The 17,903-nt window shown below is 46.7% G+C and overlaps 1 protein-coding gene across 3 annotated transcripts in view; it reads right to left on the bottom strand.

The window, feature by feature from the left end:
* Positions 1 to 253: 253 nt before the first annotated feature.
* CACNA2D3 (calcium voltage-gated channel auxiliary subunit alpha2delta 3) overlaps positions 254 to 17,903 on the bottom strand; it is a 2,000,770-nt gene continuing 1,983,120 nt past the window's right edge. For all 3 annotated transcript variants that reach the window (XM_063940834.1, XM_063940833.1, XM_063940835.1), the window contains 3 exons: positions 16,339 to 16,451; positions 10,361 to 10,443; positions 254 to 1,041 (listed from right to left, as the gene is read on the bottom strand). In XM_063940834.1, the coding sequence (XP_063796904.1) occupies positions 949 to 1,041; positions 10,361 to 10,443; positions 16,339 to 16,451 (289 nt within the window). In that variant the 3' untranslated portion in view covers positions 254 to 948. The remainder of the gene's footprint in view (positions 1,042 to 10,360; positions 10,444 to 16,338; positions 16,452 to 17,903) is intronic.

The following is a 17,903-nucleotide window of genomic DNA, read 5'->3' as shown; positions in this document are numbered from 1 at the left end:
GGTGGTGACGCATCGGTGGACGGGCTTGTCAATGAAAACGGGGGTGGAGTCGGGGCGGGCTGCATGATGCCACACGGCAGCATAAACCCCGTTCCTGAAAGTTGGTATCTGACAATGATACAGCTTTATATGCTTCTTTTTAACAATGACAAGTTTTACACAATGATTTGCAAACAATACTGCTGAACAGGAGAAAGGGTGATAACTGTATACTGATTAAAATACATTTTTGATTAATGACATTAAGCCGTGCTTTAAACAGGTACTATTTATTTATTAACAGTTACTTATATAGCGCAGCATATTCCATTGCACTTTACACTTTATATCTACATTGCCTTCTGCTTAATTTTGATGATCTAAGCTACGACAACAGACCCGCTATGTTCTGTACATTCATTTTTATCAAACCCACGTTTATCTGTTATTGCATCCAGACAGATGAATAGAAATCAATCTTCCCTCAATGACAAAATGGCTAAAATAGAGTCTCGCGTTAATGTACAACGGAAACAGAGCACCTCAACTCATGCTGGAGACAAAGGTCTATTTTTAATATTACTGTCCTCGGCTACTGACATGTCTATAGATATAAAATAAAATAAAAATTCCAGGCAACTAAATAATGATTTTAATATACTTTATTTAAAAAGTACACCATTTTAAATTATTTTGATGGGGCAAAGCTGAAAATGATGATCACCAGTGTCTGCTGTCCTTTTGTAATGAGTGTGATAATTGAATGAGGCTTTCACAGCTGCATGATTTGCGGACTTAGGAAATAATCTTGCTCTGATATCGGGGAGTTTTACAGCTCTCCGTACCAATACCAAGTCATGAAATGCTGATGTTTAGACTACATTTCGTCTCTCTCCTATATTGCACCAATCATCTCAGTTCACAGTTTATCCAGGTGTGTAGCATGCCATGGAGTCACAGCAGTTAGGGTCACCTGGAGATATAGAACATTAGAAGAGATAGCAGCATAGTTATGGGCTGGGACGAAAGGCCGAAGGCTCCGCCGCATTCTCTGGCATTCTCCTAAAGGGAAAAAAAAGGAAAATGTTTCAATGATCTAAAATAATAGAAATGTATAAGTAAGGCTCTTTAACAAAGAGGTAGAAGGGGCATTGGTCCATGGAACACAAGGACTGTGTCATTATAAGTCTTGCTATTAATAGATTCTAGATGGAATTAGACAGAATTTCATTTCTAAAATGAACAGTAGATGCCTAAAAATAAGAATTTACTTACCGATAATTCTATTTCTCGTAGTCCGTAGTGGATGCTGGGGACTCCGTCAGGACCATGGGGGATAGCGGCTCCGCAGGAGACAGGGCACAAAAGTAAAAGCTTTAGGATCAGGTGGTGTGCACTGGCTCCTCCCCCTATGACCCTCCTCCAAGCCTCAGTTAGGATACTGTGCCCGGACGTGCGTACACAATAAGGAAGGATTTTGAATCCCGGGTAAGACTCATACCAGCCACACCAATCACACTGTACAACCTGTGATCTGAACCCAGTTAACAGCATGATAACAGCGGAGCCTCTGAAAAGATGGCTCACAACAATAATAACCCGATTTTTGTAACAATAACTATGTACAAGAATTGCAGACAATCCGCACTTGGGATGGGCGCCCAGCATCCACTACGGACTACGAGAAATAGAATTATCGGTAAGTAAATTCTTATTTTCTCTGACGTCCTAAGTGGATGCTGGGGACTCCGTCAGGACCATGGGGATTATACCAAAGCTCCCAAACGGGCGGGAGAGTGCGGATGACTCTGCAGCACCGAGTGAGAGAACTCCAGGTCCTCCTCAGCCAGGGTGTGCCCCTGACCAAGTAGCAGCTCGGCAAAGTTGTAAAGCCGAGACCCCTCGGGCAGCCGCCCAAGATGAGCCCACCTTCCTTGTGGAATGGGCATTTACATATTTTGGCTGTGGCAGGCCTGCCACAGAATGTGCAAGCTGAATTGTACTACACATCCAACTAGCAATCGTCTGCTTAGAAGCAAGAGCACCCAGTTTGTTGGGTGCATACAGGATAACAGCAAGTCAGTTTTCCTGACTCCAGCCGTCCTGGAAACCTATATTTTCAGGGCCCTGACAACATCTAGCAACTTGGAGTCCTCCAAGTTCCTAGTATCCGCAGGTACCACAATAAGCTGGTTCAGGTGAAACGCTGACACCACCTTAGGGAGAAACTGGGGACGAGTCCGCAGCTCTGCCCTGTCCGAATAGACAATCAGATATGGGCTTTTGTGAGACAAAGCCGCCAATTCTGACACTCGCCTGGCCGAGGCCAGGGCCAACAGCATGGTCACTTTCCATGTGAGATATTTCAAATCCACAGATTTGAGCGGTTTAAACCAATGTGATTTGAGGAATCCCAGAACTACGTTGAGATCCCACAGTGCCACTGGAGGCACAAAAGGGGGTTGTATATGCAGTACTCCCTTGACAAACTACTGGACTTCAGGAACTGAAGCCAATTCTTTCTGGAAGAAATTCGACAGGGCCGAAATTTGAACCTTAATGGACTCCAATTTGAGGCACATAGACACTCCTGTTTGCAGGAAATGTAGGAATCGACCGAGTTGAAATTCCTCCGTGGGGGCCTTCCTGGCCTCACACCATGCAACATATTTTCGCCAAATGCGGTGATAATGTTGTGTGGTCACCTCCTTCCTGGCTCTGACCAGGGTAGGGATGACCTCTTCCGGAATGCCTTTTTCCCTTAGGATCCGGCGTTCAACCACCATGCCGTCAAACGCAGCCGCGGTAAGTCTTGGAACAGACATGATCCTTGCTGAAGCAAGTCCCTTCTTAGTATCTCTTGAAGTTCCGGGTACCAAGTCCTTCTTGGCCAATCCGGAGCCACGAGTATAGTTCTTACTCCTCTCCTTCTTATAATTCTCAGTACCTTGGGTATGAGAGGCAGAGGAGGGAACACATACACCGACTGGTACACCCACGGTGTTACCAGAGCGTCCCAGCTATTGCCTGAGGGTCTCTTGACCTGGCGCAATACCTGTCCAGTTTTTTGTTCAGACGGGACGCCATCATGTCCACCTTTGGTCTTTCCCAACGGTTCACAATCATGTGGAAGACTTCCAGATGAAGTCTCCACTCTCCCGGGTGGAGGTCGTGCCTGCTGAGGAAGTCTGCTTCCCAGTTGTCCACTCCCGGAATGAACACCGCTAACAGTGTTATCACATGATTTTTCGCCCAGCGAAGAATCCTTGCTGCCATTGCCCTCCTGCTTCTTGTGCCGCCCTGTCTGTTTACGTGGGCGACTGCCGTGATGTTGTCCGACTGGATCAGCACCGGTTGACTTTGAAGCAGAGGTCTTCCTAGGCTCAGAGCATTGTAAATTGCCCTTAGCTCCAGTATATTTATGTGGAGAGAAGTCTCCAGACTTGACCACACTCCTTGGAAATTTCTTCCCTGTGTGACTGCTCCCCAGCCTCTCAGGCTGGCATCCGTGGTCACCAGGACCCAGTCCTGAATGCCGAATCTGCTGCCCTCTAGTAGATGAGCACTCTGCAGCCACCACAGAAGAGACACCCTTGTCCTTGGAGACAGGATTATCCGCTGATGCATCTGAAGATGCGATCCGGACCATTCGTCCAGCAGATCCCACTGAAAATTATTTCGTGAAATCTGCCGAATGGAATCGCTTCGTAAGAAGCCACCATTTTTCCCAGGACTCTTGTGCATTGATGCACTGACACTTGGCCTGGTTCTAGGAGGTTCCTAACTAGCTCGGATAACTCCCAGGCTTTCTCCTCCGGGAGAAACACCTTTTTCTGGACTGTGTCCAGAATCATCCCTAGTAACAGCAGACGTGTCGTCGGAATCAGCTGCGATTTTGGAATATTTAGAATCCACCCGTGCTGTCGTAGAACTACTTGAGATAGTGCTACTCCGACCTCCAACTGTTCTCTGGACCTTGCCCTTATCAGGAGATCGTCCAAGTAAGGGATAATTAAGACGCCTTTTCTTTGAAGAAGAATCATCATTTCGGCCATTACCTTGGTAAAGACCCGGGGTGCCGTGGACAATCCAAACGGCAGCGTCTGAAACTGATAGTGACAGTTCTGTACCACGAACCTGAGGTACCCTTGGTGAGAAGGGCAATTTGGGACATGGAGGTAAGCATCCTTGATGTCCAGGGACACCATATAGTCCCCTTCTTCCTGGTTCGCTATCACTGCTCTGAGTGACTCTATCTTGATTTGAACCTTTGTATGTAAGTGTTCAAAGATTTCAGATTTAGAATAGATCTCACCGAGCCGTCTGGCTTCAGTACCACAAATAGTGTGGAATAATACCCTTTTCCTTGTTGTAGGAGGGGTACTTTGATTATCACCTGCTGGGAATACAGCTTGTGAATTGTTTCCAATAATGCCTCCCTGTCGGAGGGAGACGTTGGTAAAGCAGATTTCAGGAACCTGCGAGGGGGAGACGTCTCGAATTTCCAATCTGTACCCCTGGGATACTACTTGTAGGATCCAGGGGTCCACTTGCGAGTGAGCCCACTGCGCGCTGAAACTCTTGAGACGACCCCCCCCCACCGCACCCGAGTCCGCTTGTACGGCCCCAGCGTCATGCTGAGGACTTGGCAGAAGCGGTGGAGGGCTTCTGTTCCTGGGAAGGGGCTGCCTGCTGCAGTCTTCTTCTGTTCCTCTACCCCTGGGCAGATATGACTGGCCTTTTGCCCGCTTGCCCTTATGGGGACGAAAGGACTGAGGCTGAAAAGACGGTGTCTTTTTCTGCTGAGATGTGACTTGGGGTAAAAAGGTGGATTTTCCAGCTGTTGCCGTGGCCACCAGGTCCGATGGACCGACCCCAAATAACTCCTCCCCTTTATACGGCAATACTTCCATGTGCCGTTTGGAATCTGCATCACCTGACCACTGTCGTGTCCATAAACATCTTCTGGCAGACATGGACATCGCACTTACTCATGATGCCAGAGTGCAAATATCCCTCTGTGCATCTCGTATATATAGAAATGCTCTATAGTCAATAAAATACTGTCCCTGTCAAAGGTATCAATATTTTCAGTCAGGGAATCCGACCAAGCCACCCCAGCGCTGCACATCCAGGCTGAGGCGATCGCTGGTCGCAGTATAACACCAGTATGTGTGTATATACTTTTTAGGATATTTTCCAGCCTCCTATTAGCTGGCTCCTTGAGGGCGGCCGTATCTGGAGACGGTAACGCCACTTGTTTTGATAAGCGTGTGAGCGCCTTTAATTTTCTATCGGGGGAAACCCACGCATCATCACACACTTCAATTAATTTATCTGATTCAGGAAAAACTACAGGCAGTTTTTTCACACCCCACATAATACCCTTTTTTGTGGTACTTGTAGTATCAGAAATATGTAACACCTCCTTCATTGCCCTTAACATGTAACGTGTGGCCCTAATGGAAAATACGTTTGTTTCTTCACCGTCGACACTGGAGTCAGTGTCCGTGTCTGTGTCGACCGACTGAGGTAATGGGCGTTTTAAAGCCCCTGACGGTGTTTGAGACGCCTGAACAGGTACTAATTGGTTTGCCGGCCGTCTCATGTCGTCAACTGACCTTGCAGCTTGTTGACATTATCACGTAATTCCCTAAATAAGCCATCCATTCCGGTGTCGACTCCCTAGAGAGTGACATCACCATTACAGGCAATTGCTCCGTCTCCTCACCAACATCGTCCTCATACATGTCGACACACACGTACCGACACACAGCACACACACAGGGAATGCTCTGATAGAGGACAGGACCCCACTAGCCCTTTGGGGAGACAGAGGGAGAGTTTGCCAGCACACACCAAAACGCTATAATTTTACAGGGACAACCTTATATAAGTGTTTTCCCTTATAGCATCTTAATATGTAATAATATCGCCACAAAAATGCCCCCCCTCTCTGTTTTAACCCTGTTTCTGTAGTGCAGTGCAGGGGAGAGCCTGGGAGCCTTCCCACCAGCAGTTCTGTGAGGGAAAATGGCGCTGTGTGCTGAGGAGAATAGGCCCCGCCCCCTTTTCGGCGGGCTTCTTCTCCCGTTTTTCTGACAACCTGGCAGGGGTTAAATACATCCATATAGCCCCAGGGGCTATATGTGATGTATTTTTAGCCAGCATAGGTACTTTCATTGCTGCCCAGGGCGCCCCCCCAAGCGCCCTGCACCCTCAGTGACCGTTGGTGTGAAGTGTGCTGAGAGCAATGGCGCACAGCTGCAGTGCTGTGCGCTACCTTAAGAAGACTGGGAAGTCTTCAGCCGCCGATTTCTGGACCTCTTCTCTCTTCAGCATCTGCAAGGGGGTCGGCGGCGCGGCTCCGGTGACCCATCCAGGCTGTACCTGTGATCGTCCCTCTGGAGCTAGTGTCCAGTAGCCTAAGAAGCCAATCCATCCTGCACGCAGGTGAGTTCACTCCTTCTCCCCTAAGTCCCTCGATGCAGTGAGCCTGTTGCCAGCAGGACTCACTGAAAATAAAAAACCTAACAAAACTTTTACTCTAAGCAGCTCTTTAGGAGAGCCACCTAGATTGCACCCTTCTCGGCCGGGCACAAAGATCTAACTGAGGCTTGGAGGAGGGTCATAGGGGGAGGAGCCAGTGCACACCACCTGATCCTAAAGCTTTTACTTTTGTGCCCTGTCTCCTGCGGAGCCGCTATCCCCCATGGTCCTGACGGAGTCCCCAGCATCCACTTAGGACGTCAGAGAAATACCAATACTGTTAGTTTTATCTACATCAAATTCGCATATTCATCTTTCACTGTCCGAGGAAGTGGCCAGCTGCTGTGAAACGCGTCAGTTTAAAATGTAAAAAAAAAAACCTGTGTCTTCCTTTTTTATGTCATCCATTTAATGTCAACATTTTGACCCAGCCTACCTTTTGTACTGTGTACCTTTTTTGATGTCGACCTTTTGACCCTGCCTACCTTTTGTACTGTCTACCTTTTTGATGTTGACCTTTTGACCCTGTCAACCTAATGTCTGTCTAACATATGGTGTCTAACAATGAGAATACGGATTTGAGAACCCTTGTAAATGGCGCCCTGGAAGCTGTCCGAGCCGTGATTCACCACAATTGAATCTCACCAAAATTCAAAGTTTAAACAAATTTAACACAAAGAATGTGTGGGACTCAAACAAATACAGGCACTATGATATTAACGTGATTGGTACTTTACAATACGTTCCTCAATGTTCTTCTTTGACGGGATCTCCCTTTCACTCGTGTAGATGTCACCATGAAAAGAAAGGATTGTATAAATGTGTGACAGAGTCTTTAATAGTCCATGAATATCTTTTTATTAACTGAACGTATCAGACAGTGAAGAACGTGATTATTTCACCAAAGAGGCGTACCCCAACTCACTTTTCCAAAGAAAAGATTACACTCATAAAGGTATCTTTCATCCACCACTGTGTTAGACAGAATCACTCTCACGGTCAAACCCTTTTGCACGGGAAGAAGATGGGCATACCTCACTCACAATAAAGGAGGCTGCTTCAAACACATCAAGGTTTCTTTTGCTGATAGTTCTTTCTTCCTCCTAAGCAAAATGTCCTTCCCTCTCGTATAGGTGTTGCCGTGAAAAAAATATATATATGTGTGAAATCGTTTTCACCTGTACAACACTTATCTAAAATGTAGATTTGTAGGATTATATAATAAAGATTCTTTAACAGTCCATAAAATATCTTTTGTTTCTGGACTTATCATACAGTGAAGAACGTGATTATTTCACCAAAGAGGCGTACCCCAACTCACTTTTCCAAAGAAAAGGTTAAACTCATAAAGGTATCTTTTATCCACCACTGTGTTCAAAAGATTTGCTCTCACGGTAAACCCTTTTACGCGAGAAAGATAGGCATACCTCACTCACAATAAAGGAGGCTGCTTCAAGCGTGTAAAGGTTTCTTTCGCTGCTGATACCTTCTTCCTTCTAAGCAGAATGTCTCTCCCTCTCATGTGGGTATTGCCGTAAAAAAAGGAATATATATATATATATGTGTGATATCGTTTTTACCTGCACAACACTTCTCTACACTGTACAATATTCTCTTTCCTTAATATATGCATTCATCCATAAAGGAATAGTGATCACTCTCCACGCGGGGGTGTACCTTGACTCACTCTTTCTATAGAGGGGAAACGCCCATCAAGGTATCTTTTTATTCCACCACTATGATCAACTCGTAAGCCCACTTTGCCCAAAGAGAAGGAAGCGTACCTCACTCACACAAAAGAATGCTGATGGAAGCACATCAAGGTTTCTTTATATTTAGTGAGAAAATATCAGGCGTACCCTACTCACAGAAAAGATGGTTGTGTGTAAGCTCATCTGGGTTTCTTTGGGAGACTGACCAGGGTAAAAGAGAAAGTTCCTGTCTCCGTGTGTATTACGGTGGATTTAATACACACAGAGACAGGAACTTTCTCTTTTACCCTTGATGGGCGTTTCCCCTCTATAGAAAGAGTGAGTCAAGGTACACCCCCGCGTGGAGAGTGATCACTATTCCTTTATGGATGAATGCATATATTAAGGAAAGAGAATATTGTACAGTGTAGAGAAGTGTTGTGCAGGTAAAAACGATATCACACATATATATATATATATATATATATATATATTCCTTTTTTTACGGCAATACCCACACGAGAGGGAGAGACATTCTGCTTAGAAGGAAGAAGGTATCAGCAGCGAAAGAAACCTTTACACGCTTGAAGCAGCCTCCTTTATTGTGAGTGAGGTATGCCTATCTTTCTCGCGTAAAAGGGTTTACCGTGAGAGCAAATCTTTTGAACACAGTGGTGGATAAAAGATACCTTTATGAGTTTAACCTTTTCTTTGGAAAAGTGAGTTGGGGTACGCCTCTTTGGTGAAATAATCACGTTCTTCACTGTATGATAAGTCCAGAAACAAAAGATATTTTATGGACTGTTAAAGAATCTTTATTATATAATCCTACAAATCTACATTTTATATAAGTGTTGTACAGGTGAAAACGATTTCACACATATATATATTTTTTTCACGGCAACACCCATACGAGAGGGAAGGACATTTTGCTTAGGAGGAAGAAAGAACTATCAGCAAAAGAAACCTTGATGTGTTTGAAGCAGCCTCCTTTATTGTGAGTGAGGTATGCCCATCTTCTTCCCATGCAAAAGGGTTTGACCGTGAGAGTGATTCTGTCTAACACAGTGGTGGATGAAAGATACCTTTATGAGTGTAATCTTTTCTTTGGAAAAGTGAGTTGGGGGTACGCCTCTTTGGTGAAATAATCACGTTCTTCACTGTCTGATACGTTCAGTTAATAAAAAGATATTCATGGACTATTAAAGACTCTGTCACACATTTATACAATCCTTTCTTTTCATGGTGACATCTACACGAGTGAAAGGGAGGTCCCGTCAAAGAAGAACATTGAGGAACGTATTGTAAAGTACCAATCACGTTAATATCACAGCGCCTGTATTTGTTTGAGTCCCACACATTCTTTGTGTTAACATATGGTGTCTATCTACAGACTGTCTAACTAGACACTGTCTACCTATCATCCGGATACCCTTTAGTAACTAATGGGATAACTTTTTCCGTGCCACTGATGCTACTAGTTTCTAGTGAATTGATTGGCTGAGTTCACCTCAAAAAAATGTTTATTCTGCTGTGTGGTTTGGGGTTGACTCCTTGGGAACAACTTATACTGTAGGAGGAATTCTGCGTGGAACGTCTCAGGCAGAAACCTTTGATATTCAAAAACCAGTCCTGCTCATTCTGTGGTTCTCCAGCTTAGAGACCCATTTATTAAAGAAAAATAACACCAGTGGCATTTTTTGTTTAGTATCGCTGTGATACAAACAAACGGTATCCGGTCTCTAGGTCGACAGTGTCCAGGGCACCCACTATTGGTCAATAGTAAATAGGTTGATAGTGTTTCTAGGTCGACAGGTCAAAAGGTCGACATGAGTTTTTGTTTTTTTTAAATCTTTATTTTTTAACTTTTTCATAGTTTACGATCCACGTGGACTACGATTGGGAATGGTAACCTGAAGCGCCATGCAAGGGGACACAGTGCACTAATTGGGGTTCCCGGTCACTGTACGGCGAAAACGACACCAAAAAAGATTAAAAACCTCATGTTGATCTTTTGACCTGTTAACCTATACCATGTCGACCTAGAACCCCTGTCGACCTATTTACTGTCGACCAGCAGTGGTCGACCTAGACACTGTCGGCCAAAGTGTGGTCGACTTTCAATACCACACCCTTCAATGACAATATATTATTTACACATTAAAATTAGAAAAAGTAATTACTGGTTCTCTACCACTTACCTCCGGGTGAAATCCGTGGCAAGACTCTGGTCGCCTTCGTATCTTTTGGGATTTTAGACGTTCACATTTAAGGGATTCATTGTGTACAGTGGAGTTAAGAAGAAATATTTTGCAGAATAAAACACAGTACAATTTGTATAAACAAATGAAAACGGTACAGATATGCCACTCAGTAAGGAAGGCTATAGGAAAAGGCATGGTTTAAGCACGTGCAGTTATGACTGCTTGCAATACAATGAGAATGGAAATCAGAGATATCTTATAAGAGGAGGGGGCTCATGTGCAAACTCCCTGCGCCCCTTCCTCATGCCATAGCATGCATAATGAATACTCTGCAATGGTGCTGGAGACTTTCTACTGCGCATTTATCTAGGGGGTGGGATTGCAAGTGAGTCTATTGAATGGGCACAGTGTGGGCCCCCCTTGACTCGGGGCCTATGTGCAGGTACACTGGCATTATAGATATGCCAGTGATGGGAAACTAATGCACCAAGTGAAGGAAGATCTATGGGAAGATCCTATGATGTTAATAGGTGTCAGCGGTGTGCGTTGGAAGTTAGTACACACAGAAAACAATGTAATCAGGGATTGATTTATTAATGCATAGACAGCAGGTGCAGAGCAACACACGGTCAAACACTGTGCTGCAGTTATACAATGCAGGATCTCCTGCTGCAGCCAGGAAAATATGGGGTTAAAGCTGGTTGGTGTAGCCCACACCCTTATACACCTAAACACATCGGTGGAAGTGGGATGTACAATAAGTGGTGGTGATTGTAGTACAGATGGGTCCACGCAGTGCCGTAACTAGGCATTTTAGCGCTGTGTGCAAGAAACGACAGTGGCGCCACCCCCCCCCCCCATGTAAGACAGGGGCAGTGTGCGCCGCAGGCGCGCAAAAAATTTATAGGGCGTGGCTTCACGGGGAAGGGGCGTGGCCACAAAATAATAGCAATTCATACTACGGTGCACAGTAGTCTACATTATTCAAATTACGCTGCACAGTAGCGCCACTACACCAGGTAGAGCCCCTTTTATACATTACAGCAGGCAGCGTCCCTCTTTTTACACATTGCGGCAGCCAGGCCCCCTTTTTACACATTGCGGCAGCCAGGCCCCCTTTTTACACATTGCGGCAGCCAGTCCCCCTTTTTACACATTGCGGCAGCCAGGCCCCCTATTTACACATTGCGGCAGCCAGTCCCCCTTTTTACACATTGCAGCAGCCAGGCCCCCTTTTTACACATTGCGGCAGCCAGGCCCCCTATTTACACATTGCGGCAGCCAGTCCCCCTTTTTACAGCCAGTCCCCCTTTTTACACATTGCGGCAGCCATCCCCCTTTTTACACATTGCGGCAGACGGTGACCCCCTGAGAGAGAGAGAGAGAGAGAGAGAGAGAGAGAGAAAGAGAGAGATACTTACCATCTCTCTGCTGGCAGTCAGGCTCCTCGTGCAGCTCCCTCTGTGCAGGCAGTGAGGTGAGAAGGAGGAGGAGGGAGGGGGAGCAGGGAGCCGCAGCAGCGCTATGTCATTGGTAGTAAGCGCCGCTGCAGCATCCCCCTCTCCTTCTGTATTGGCTGCCTGGCGCTGCTGTGGATGCTGGGATGGAGGAACCGCATCCCAGCATCCACAGCAGCGCCGGGCAGCCAATACAGAAGGAGAAGGGGATGCTGCAGCGGCGCTTACTACCAATGACATAGCGCTGCTGCGGCTCCCTGCTCCCCCTCCCTCCTCCTCCGCTGCCCGGCGCTGGTCCTCTTCTCCCTCCACAGCGCGGCGCACACAGCAGAGGCGGCATGTAATGAGTCAATTTGACTCATTACATGCCGCTGGCCGTGCGCCCTCAGGGCAACTGCGCTGTGTGCCAAGCCCACTTGGCACACACGTAGTTACGGCCCTGGGTCCACGGTTATCTTGGCTAGTTTGCTGCGCCTAGGGGCACAACATGGTTTATTAACATAACCCCTTCATCTATTGTTCTCAGCTGCAATACAATACAGAGAACAATACTACAGGGGATTACGTCATTACAGCAGGGGATTAAGTCCGACTGCCCAGTCTCAGTTAATCCTATTAAAGGTCAAGATAACATGGACCCATCTGTATATACTTTAGTCTCCATTGCAGGAAATACTAATAGAAACGAATGTGACGGCAGATAAGAACCACTTGGTCCATCTAGTCTGCCCATGTACACGCACTTACACACTACGATTCATTTTTGTTTGGAGCCAATTAACCTACTAGTATATTTTTGGAGTGTTGGGTGAATCCAGAGTACCCGAAGGAAACCCACGCAAGCACAGGTAGAATATACAAACTCTACACAGTTAGGGCCATGGTGGGAATCAAACCCATGAGTCAGTAATACTAACCATTACACCAGCCATATATTCAGGGGCAATTCCTTCACTATGCAAGACACATGCAATATCTGCTCTGCCAACAAACGTAGGTTCAGCTCTACATCAGTCGCTTAGTCTATTTCTAGCTTGGTCGTCAGGAGTGAGGATAGTCAAGATGTCAGTAGACCTTTTAGGCAGCCTTAATGCTATACCCCAAGTCATACAGTACATACCTATATTTAAAGTTTCCTGTCTGGTAGAAGCCCAGAGAGGAGATCAGGTAGGCGGAGATAGGGGCGGGACTGGGCTAGTCATGTCATTATGTCCTGCCCACTCATTGTAAATTGCAGTGATTCACACACATTTGATTAGGGGACAGGGCTAAGATGATGTAATTACCACAGAATCACGTCATTTGGCCCCGCCCCTCATTATTGTCGGCGGATTCCCATTATTATTATTCTCCCCATTCTGCCCACCTCACTAGAAAGTGGGCAAGATGCGGGAGGGGTGCCCACTTTTCTGGGGGTGCGGGGGACTACCTGACAAATCGTGTGTCTCCCACAGGTTCCGGAAGAGTAGGGAAGTATGCCCCAGGTAAGTAACCTTAAGGTCACATTCATATAAGCAGTCTTTATGACTTAAGGTTTTTCAGCTAAAGGAAAATATTAAACAATTTGAGCTAGAATAACTAGTTGCCTTAAACACTAATCTCCACAACCATTGGCAGCTGTGAAAGTGTCCTGAAATCATCCTGCTTCTAATCCTTGAACGGAAGAGTAACACTGTAGCTCAGCCCGAGTGTTACTTTACTGCTTAGCCTCCACTGACCTCCATGACTTCACCACCAGTTGAAATTGTGGTTTTGTGGTGTTGACACAACACCTGTCCCATGTAATAAGGTCAACAACTCTTACATAAAGAGCACCTGTCCGATAAAACAGTAGATAGATTGTTATTAAGGCACAATTTGCTTAGAAAGAGAAGCTGCCTGAGATTATAGAGTAACACAACTGCGCACACTGTACTAGCTGGAGATTTGTTTTGCCACATTTTCTGAACATATTCCTAGCTGTCCCTATGACAGCTGTCTCTATTACAGGGTTATTTGCTCATTATGTGAAGGAAAAATCAGACGCTGCCACACCTGTGAGCTGGGATGTCTTCTTCCAGCAGACAAGCACCACGCATGGGGCCTGATTCAGATGTGAGTGAGAGTGAATGTGTGAGTGAGTGGAAGCAGCAGCCATGCACCAATATGATAATACAGCAGGGGGTGTCTGATATAAGTAGACACCTCTCGCTTGCATTAGTGATCAGTGTTAGGACGCAGCATCCGATCACCTACAATACCATCTGCTGGCTGCATGACTCATGGGGGAAATATAATATACTGTACTGTACATTCCGGTGCATTTCAGACCATGGAGCATAAGAGAACGTCATAAGGATTACGGGAAATGTCTATGAGAATAGGTCCTCAGCGGATTGCAAAAGACAGTGCTGTATAGCAACCAATAAGATGTTTCATAGAATTTTCTAATCTCTACTATAAGAAATATATAGTAGAATATTCTTGGTTGCTGTGGGTTACAGCATGTATGACCACCCAATGTATCTGACATCTCCAGTGCGGTAAACAGGTCAGACCCAGGGGTGTATCTACCTATTGGCCAGGATGGCACTTGCCAGGGGCGCCAGGCAAGGAGGGGGCGCCGCCTGGCTGTGCCACCTGCGGCCAAAGGGTAGAAAAGCAGTACTGTCAGACTGCACCTGGTGAGAGTGTGTTACTGCTGGAGTGGTGCCAGTATCCGGCAGCACTGCACTTGTAATCAGACTCAAAATAAACTACACCTCCCAGCAGCCCTTGTTTCTGGGAGCTCCCAGCAGCAAGGGCTGCTGGGAACTGTAGTTTATTTTGAGTCTGATTACAAGTGCGGTGCTGCTCGACACTAGTGCAGTACGGTGCTGAAGGACACCGGCGCCGCGCCGGCAGTAACAGACTCTCACCAGGTACACAGCAATTGTTATATAGCACAGTGCTATAGATCTATTAGTTGCTGAAGATAATAAAAAAGTGTCAGTGTTTGGGAGAATGGACTGTAGTACCAGGAAAACTACACGATTTTCATGCATGTTAGATGTAAGTCAGTAGTAAGTAAGCGAAAACTTTAACTTGTTGAGTGTAATAAAGAAAATACATATCTTACCTATTTTAAGGCCAAGTTCAAGGAAATGTATATCAGTTAATTGTATAATTGATCATTTTATCTTGGAAGAGATGGCACCCTGATGTTTTTTCTAACAGGAAGCACTTCTACCATCCAACTAATGGTGTTTGGTTAATGGCTGGGTCCATTTGAGGCTCATCTCACTGCAGCTCATTAGCATTTCATTCGGGATGCAGTCAAGATGTCGGTGTTTGGCATCCCAGCGGTCGGAAAGCTGACGCCAGCATCCCGAAACTGCTCGGAATGCTGTTGCTGGCATCCCAACATAGATAGCGATGCAGAATGCCAAAATCCGGATCGAGTTGGTGCCAAAGTCTCCACTGGCAAGCCACGTGGAAGGGTTAGGGTTAGCTGCGAGGGTGGGAGGGTTAGGCTTCAGGGAGGGAGATTAGGAAAGGTGGGTTAGGGTTAGGCACCACTGAAGAGTCTCTTGGGGGGGGGCAGGTTAAGGTTAGGCTGTGGGAAAGGTGGGTAAGGGTTAGGGGGAGGGACGGTGTAACGTGAATACGAGACACTACTGTGCGGTGTAATGTGAATGAGGGACACTACTGTGTGGCATAATTTGAATCGGAAGTACTATTGTGTCCACACCCTTTCCCCACAAGACCATGCCCCATTTCCAATACTCACACCTTATTCCAAATGTGTTGGGGGGGGGGGGGGGGCGCCAGCCCCTTACTTTGCCAGGGGCACTCGGACCCCTAGATACACCCCTGGTCAGACCTCCCACATCCTTGTCTTTGATATCTCCATTAAGGGACACAGGTCACTGTCATGCATAAGCAGGTGGCAAATCCATAATGGCGCAATTCACACCGCCCATCCACACAGTGGCGCACCTGCATCTTCTTCCCGAAACTCTCCCAGAGGGGAAAAGCAAAAGCTAGGCAAGCATGACATAAATACCAGTGACGTGCGGTGGGGTGAGGCAGGTGAGGCTCACCGCACATCCCCGATAAATACCAACGCCTGAACATAATTCTAATAGTACACCTTTAACACTGCTACAGACCGAGGATTGTGCTTTTGTTTTTGCAGGTGGCTGAAATCTGCTTTTAATTTTTATTCAAGAGAAGGAGAGAACAGCATTTAGTTTATCAAGTAAAAGTTTGCATCACAAATACAGTTGTTTAAGCGCTATGAAATACAGGCGACTGTATGTAATATTCATTATAAGTTACCAGCCTGTCATAATGACGGAACAACATAACAGTGCGCGCCAGAACAGAGCAACACTCGAATCCCCCCATAGAGTTGAGGAGCAGTGTTAGCCTTTTATTATATAGGGTTTAATTGACCGATTGATTGATTGGCGTCAGCCAATCATAAGTCTTCCCCTTGTCACAGACAGCCTTACTCACAGTTGGAGGAGATCCAGTGGCTTACAGAATAAAGGATATATCTAATCTCTATAGGGGTCATTGTGATTGGAGCCACAGAGCTGCAGCTGCAGACGTTGTCTACCACAACCATGAAGAGATTGCTGCTTGGGATCTGCTGAATCACAAACGACCTGCAAAATAAAAATACACAAAGCTATGTTTACAGTAAATGACAAAAAGAATACATGTACAGTAACTGCTCATAAAACAAATGGTGCTAAAGCTTTTATTATAGACTAGGTGATTCATCGCGACCTATGGGCGCTCTTCACACCGTCATAAGGGGCTACACCCCCTTAACCCTTGCACGCCCTTGTGGCGTGCAATATTTGTATTATATGGAGTATTACCTCCACTTATAATTGTGTGAGTGGTTAAATATTGCACGGACAAAGGGATGCAATGGTTAAGGGGTTGTAGCCCTTTGCCACGGCGTGAACAGCACACGCATGGCCTGATGAATCACCTGGTAGGTGCTCTGGTTGGGGGAGTGGCGGATGCGGGGGAGACACGGATGGGGGAGGGGGTCTGGGGGTGCCATGAGTGGGGGAAGGGCGATTGCAGGGGTGCCGCAGGTGGGGGAGGGGTTGGTGCGGTGCTGCCGCATGTGGCGGAGGGTGCATGGATGCTGCAGGTGGGGATCCGAGGCCACCGCAGGTGGGGGAGGGTCAGGTGCGTGGGTGACGCGGGTGGGGGAGGGGCGGGTGCTGCGGATGGGGCCCGGGGTACTGCGAGTGGTGGAGGGGCGGGTGATGCTACTCCTGCTTCTCTTCCTGAAAGCAGCTAAGCTGCTGTTCTCCCTTTGGCAGTGACGCTCCCGGAGACTCGCACAGCAGCCAAGCAGCCAGTCACTAGTGTTAGCTCCGGTGTCCCAACACACCGCATTATAGGGAAGAAGATGCACTCAATAAACTACATCTCTCAGCAGCCAATTAGCACCGGAAAGCTTCGGCACTAAGGGCTGTTTAGTGCATGTACTTCTCTGTAATGCGGCGCATTTGGACACCGGCGCTAACAATAATGACTGGCCGGCAGAACTGACTAACTGGCTGAATCAATGTAAAAGGTGAGATTGCTGTGCAGTGTCAGTGACACCCACTGCACTGCACAGCACTGTCACCTTTTATACTGATTCAGTGTCCAGACATTACCCTCCGCGATATCACCCACTCTATCCATTACATTAGCCATCTCGGGGATTCCAGGCCAGCAGTCCAGGTGCTGTGTTGCGGAGTCAGGGGCTCTGGAGATCTGGGTACGGCTGTGGCGGGGAGGCACTTCTGTAACGCGCAGAGGAGGCTCCGGGGCTCAGAGAGTATGTGGCGCAGGGAGGGCTATGAAAGCCTTCCGCTGCGCCGCTATCATACACATTTATGCCGGTGGCCGCAGCAGCTTTTGTTCCACCTGTGCCGCAGCTAGGGAGTGGGGATTGTTTATGCCGGAGGGGACAGGCGGACTGGCAGCAGGACATAGGACTCTGCAGTAAAAGGATTTTTTTTTCCATATCTACAGCGGTGGCATACCCGCCAACTGTACCTTTTTGGCAGGTACAGTACCTTTTTTTTATGGTCTATACTGATTTT

Source organism: Pseudophryne corroboree, chromosome 9 (assembly GCF_028390025.1).
Source record: "Pseudophryne corroboree isolate aPseCor3 chromosome 9, aPseCor3.hap2, whole genome shotgun sequence".
NCBI classification, from domain to species: domain Eukaryota; kingdom Metazoa; phylum Chordata; class Amphibia; order Anura; family Myobatrachidae; genus Pseudophryne; species Pseudophryne corroboree.
This window is presented reverse-complemented; position numbering and strand designations above follow the sequence as displayed.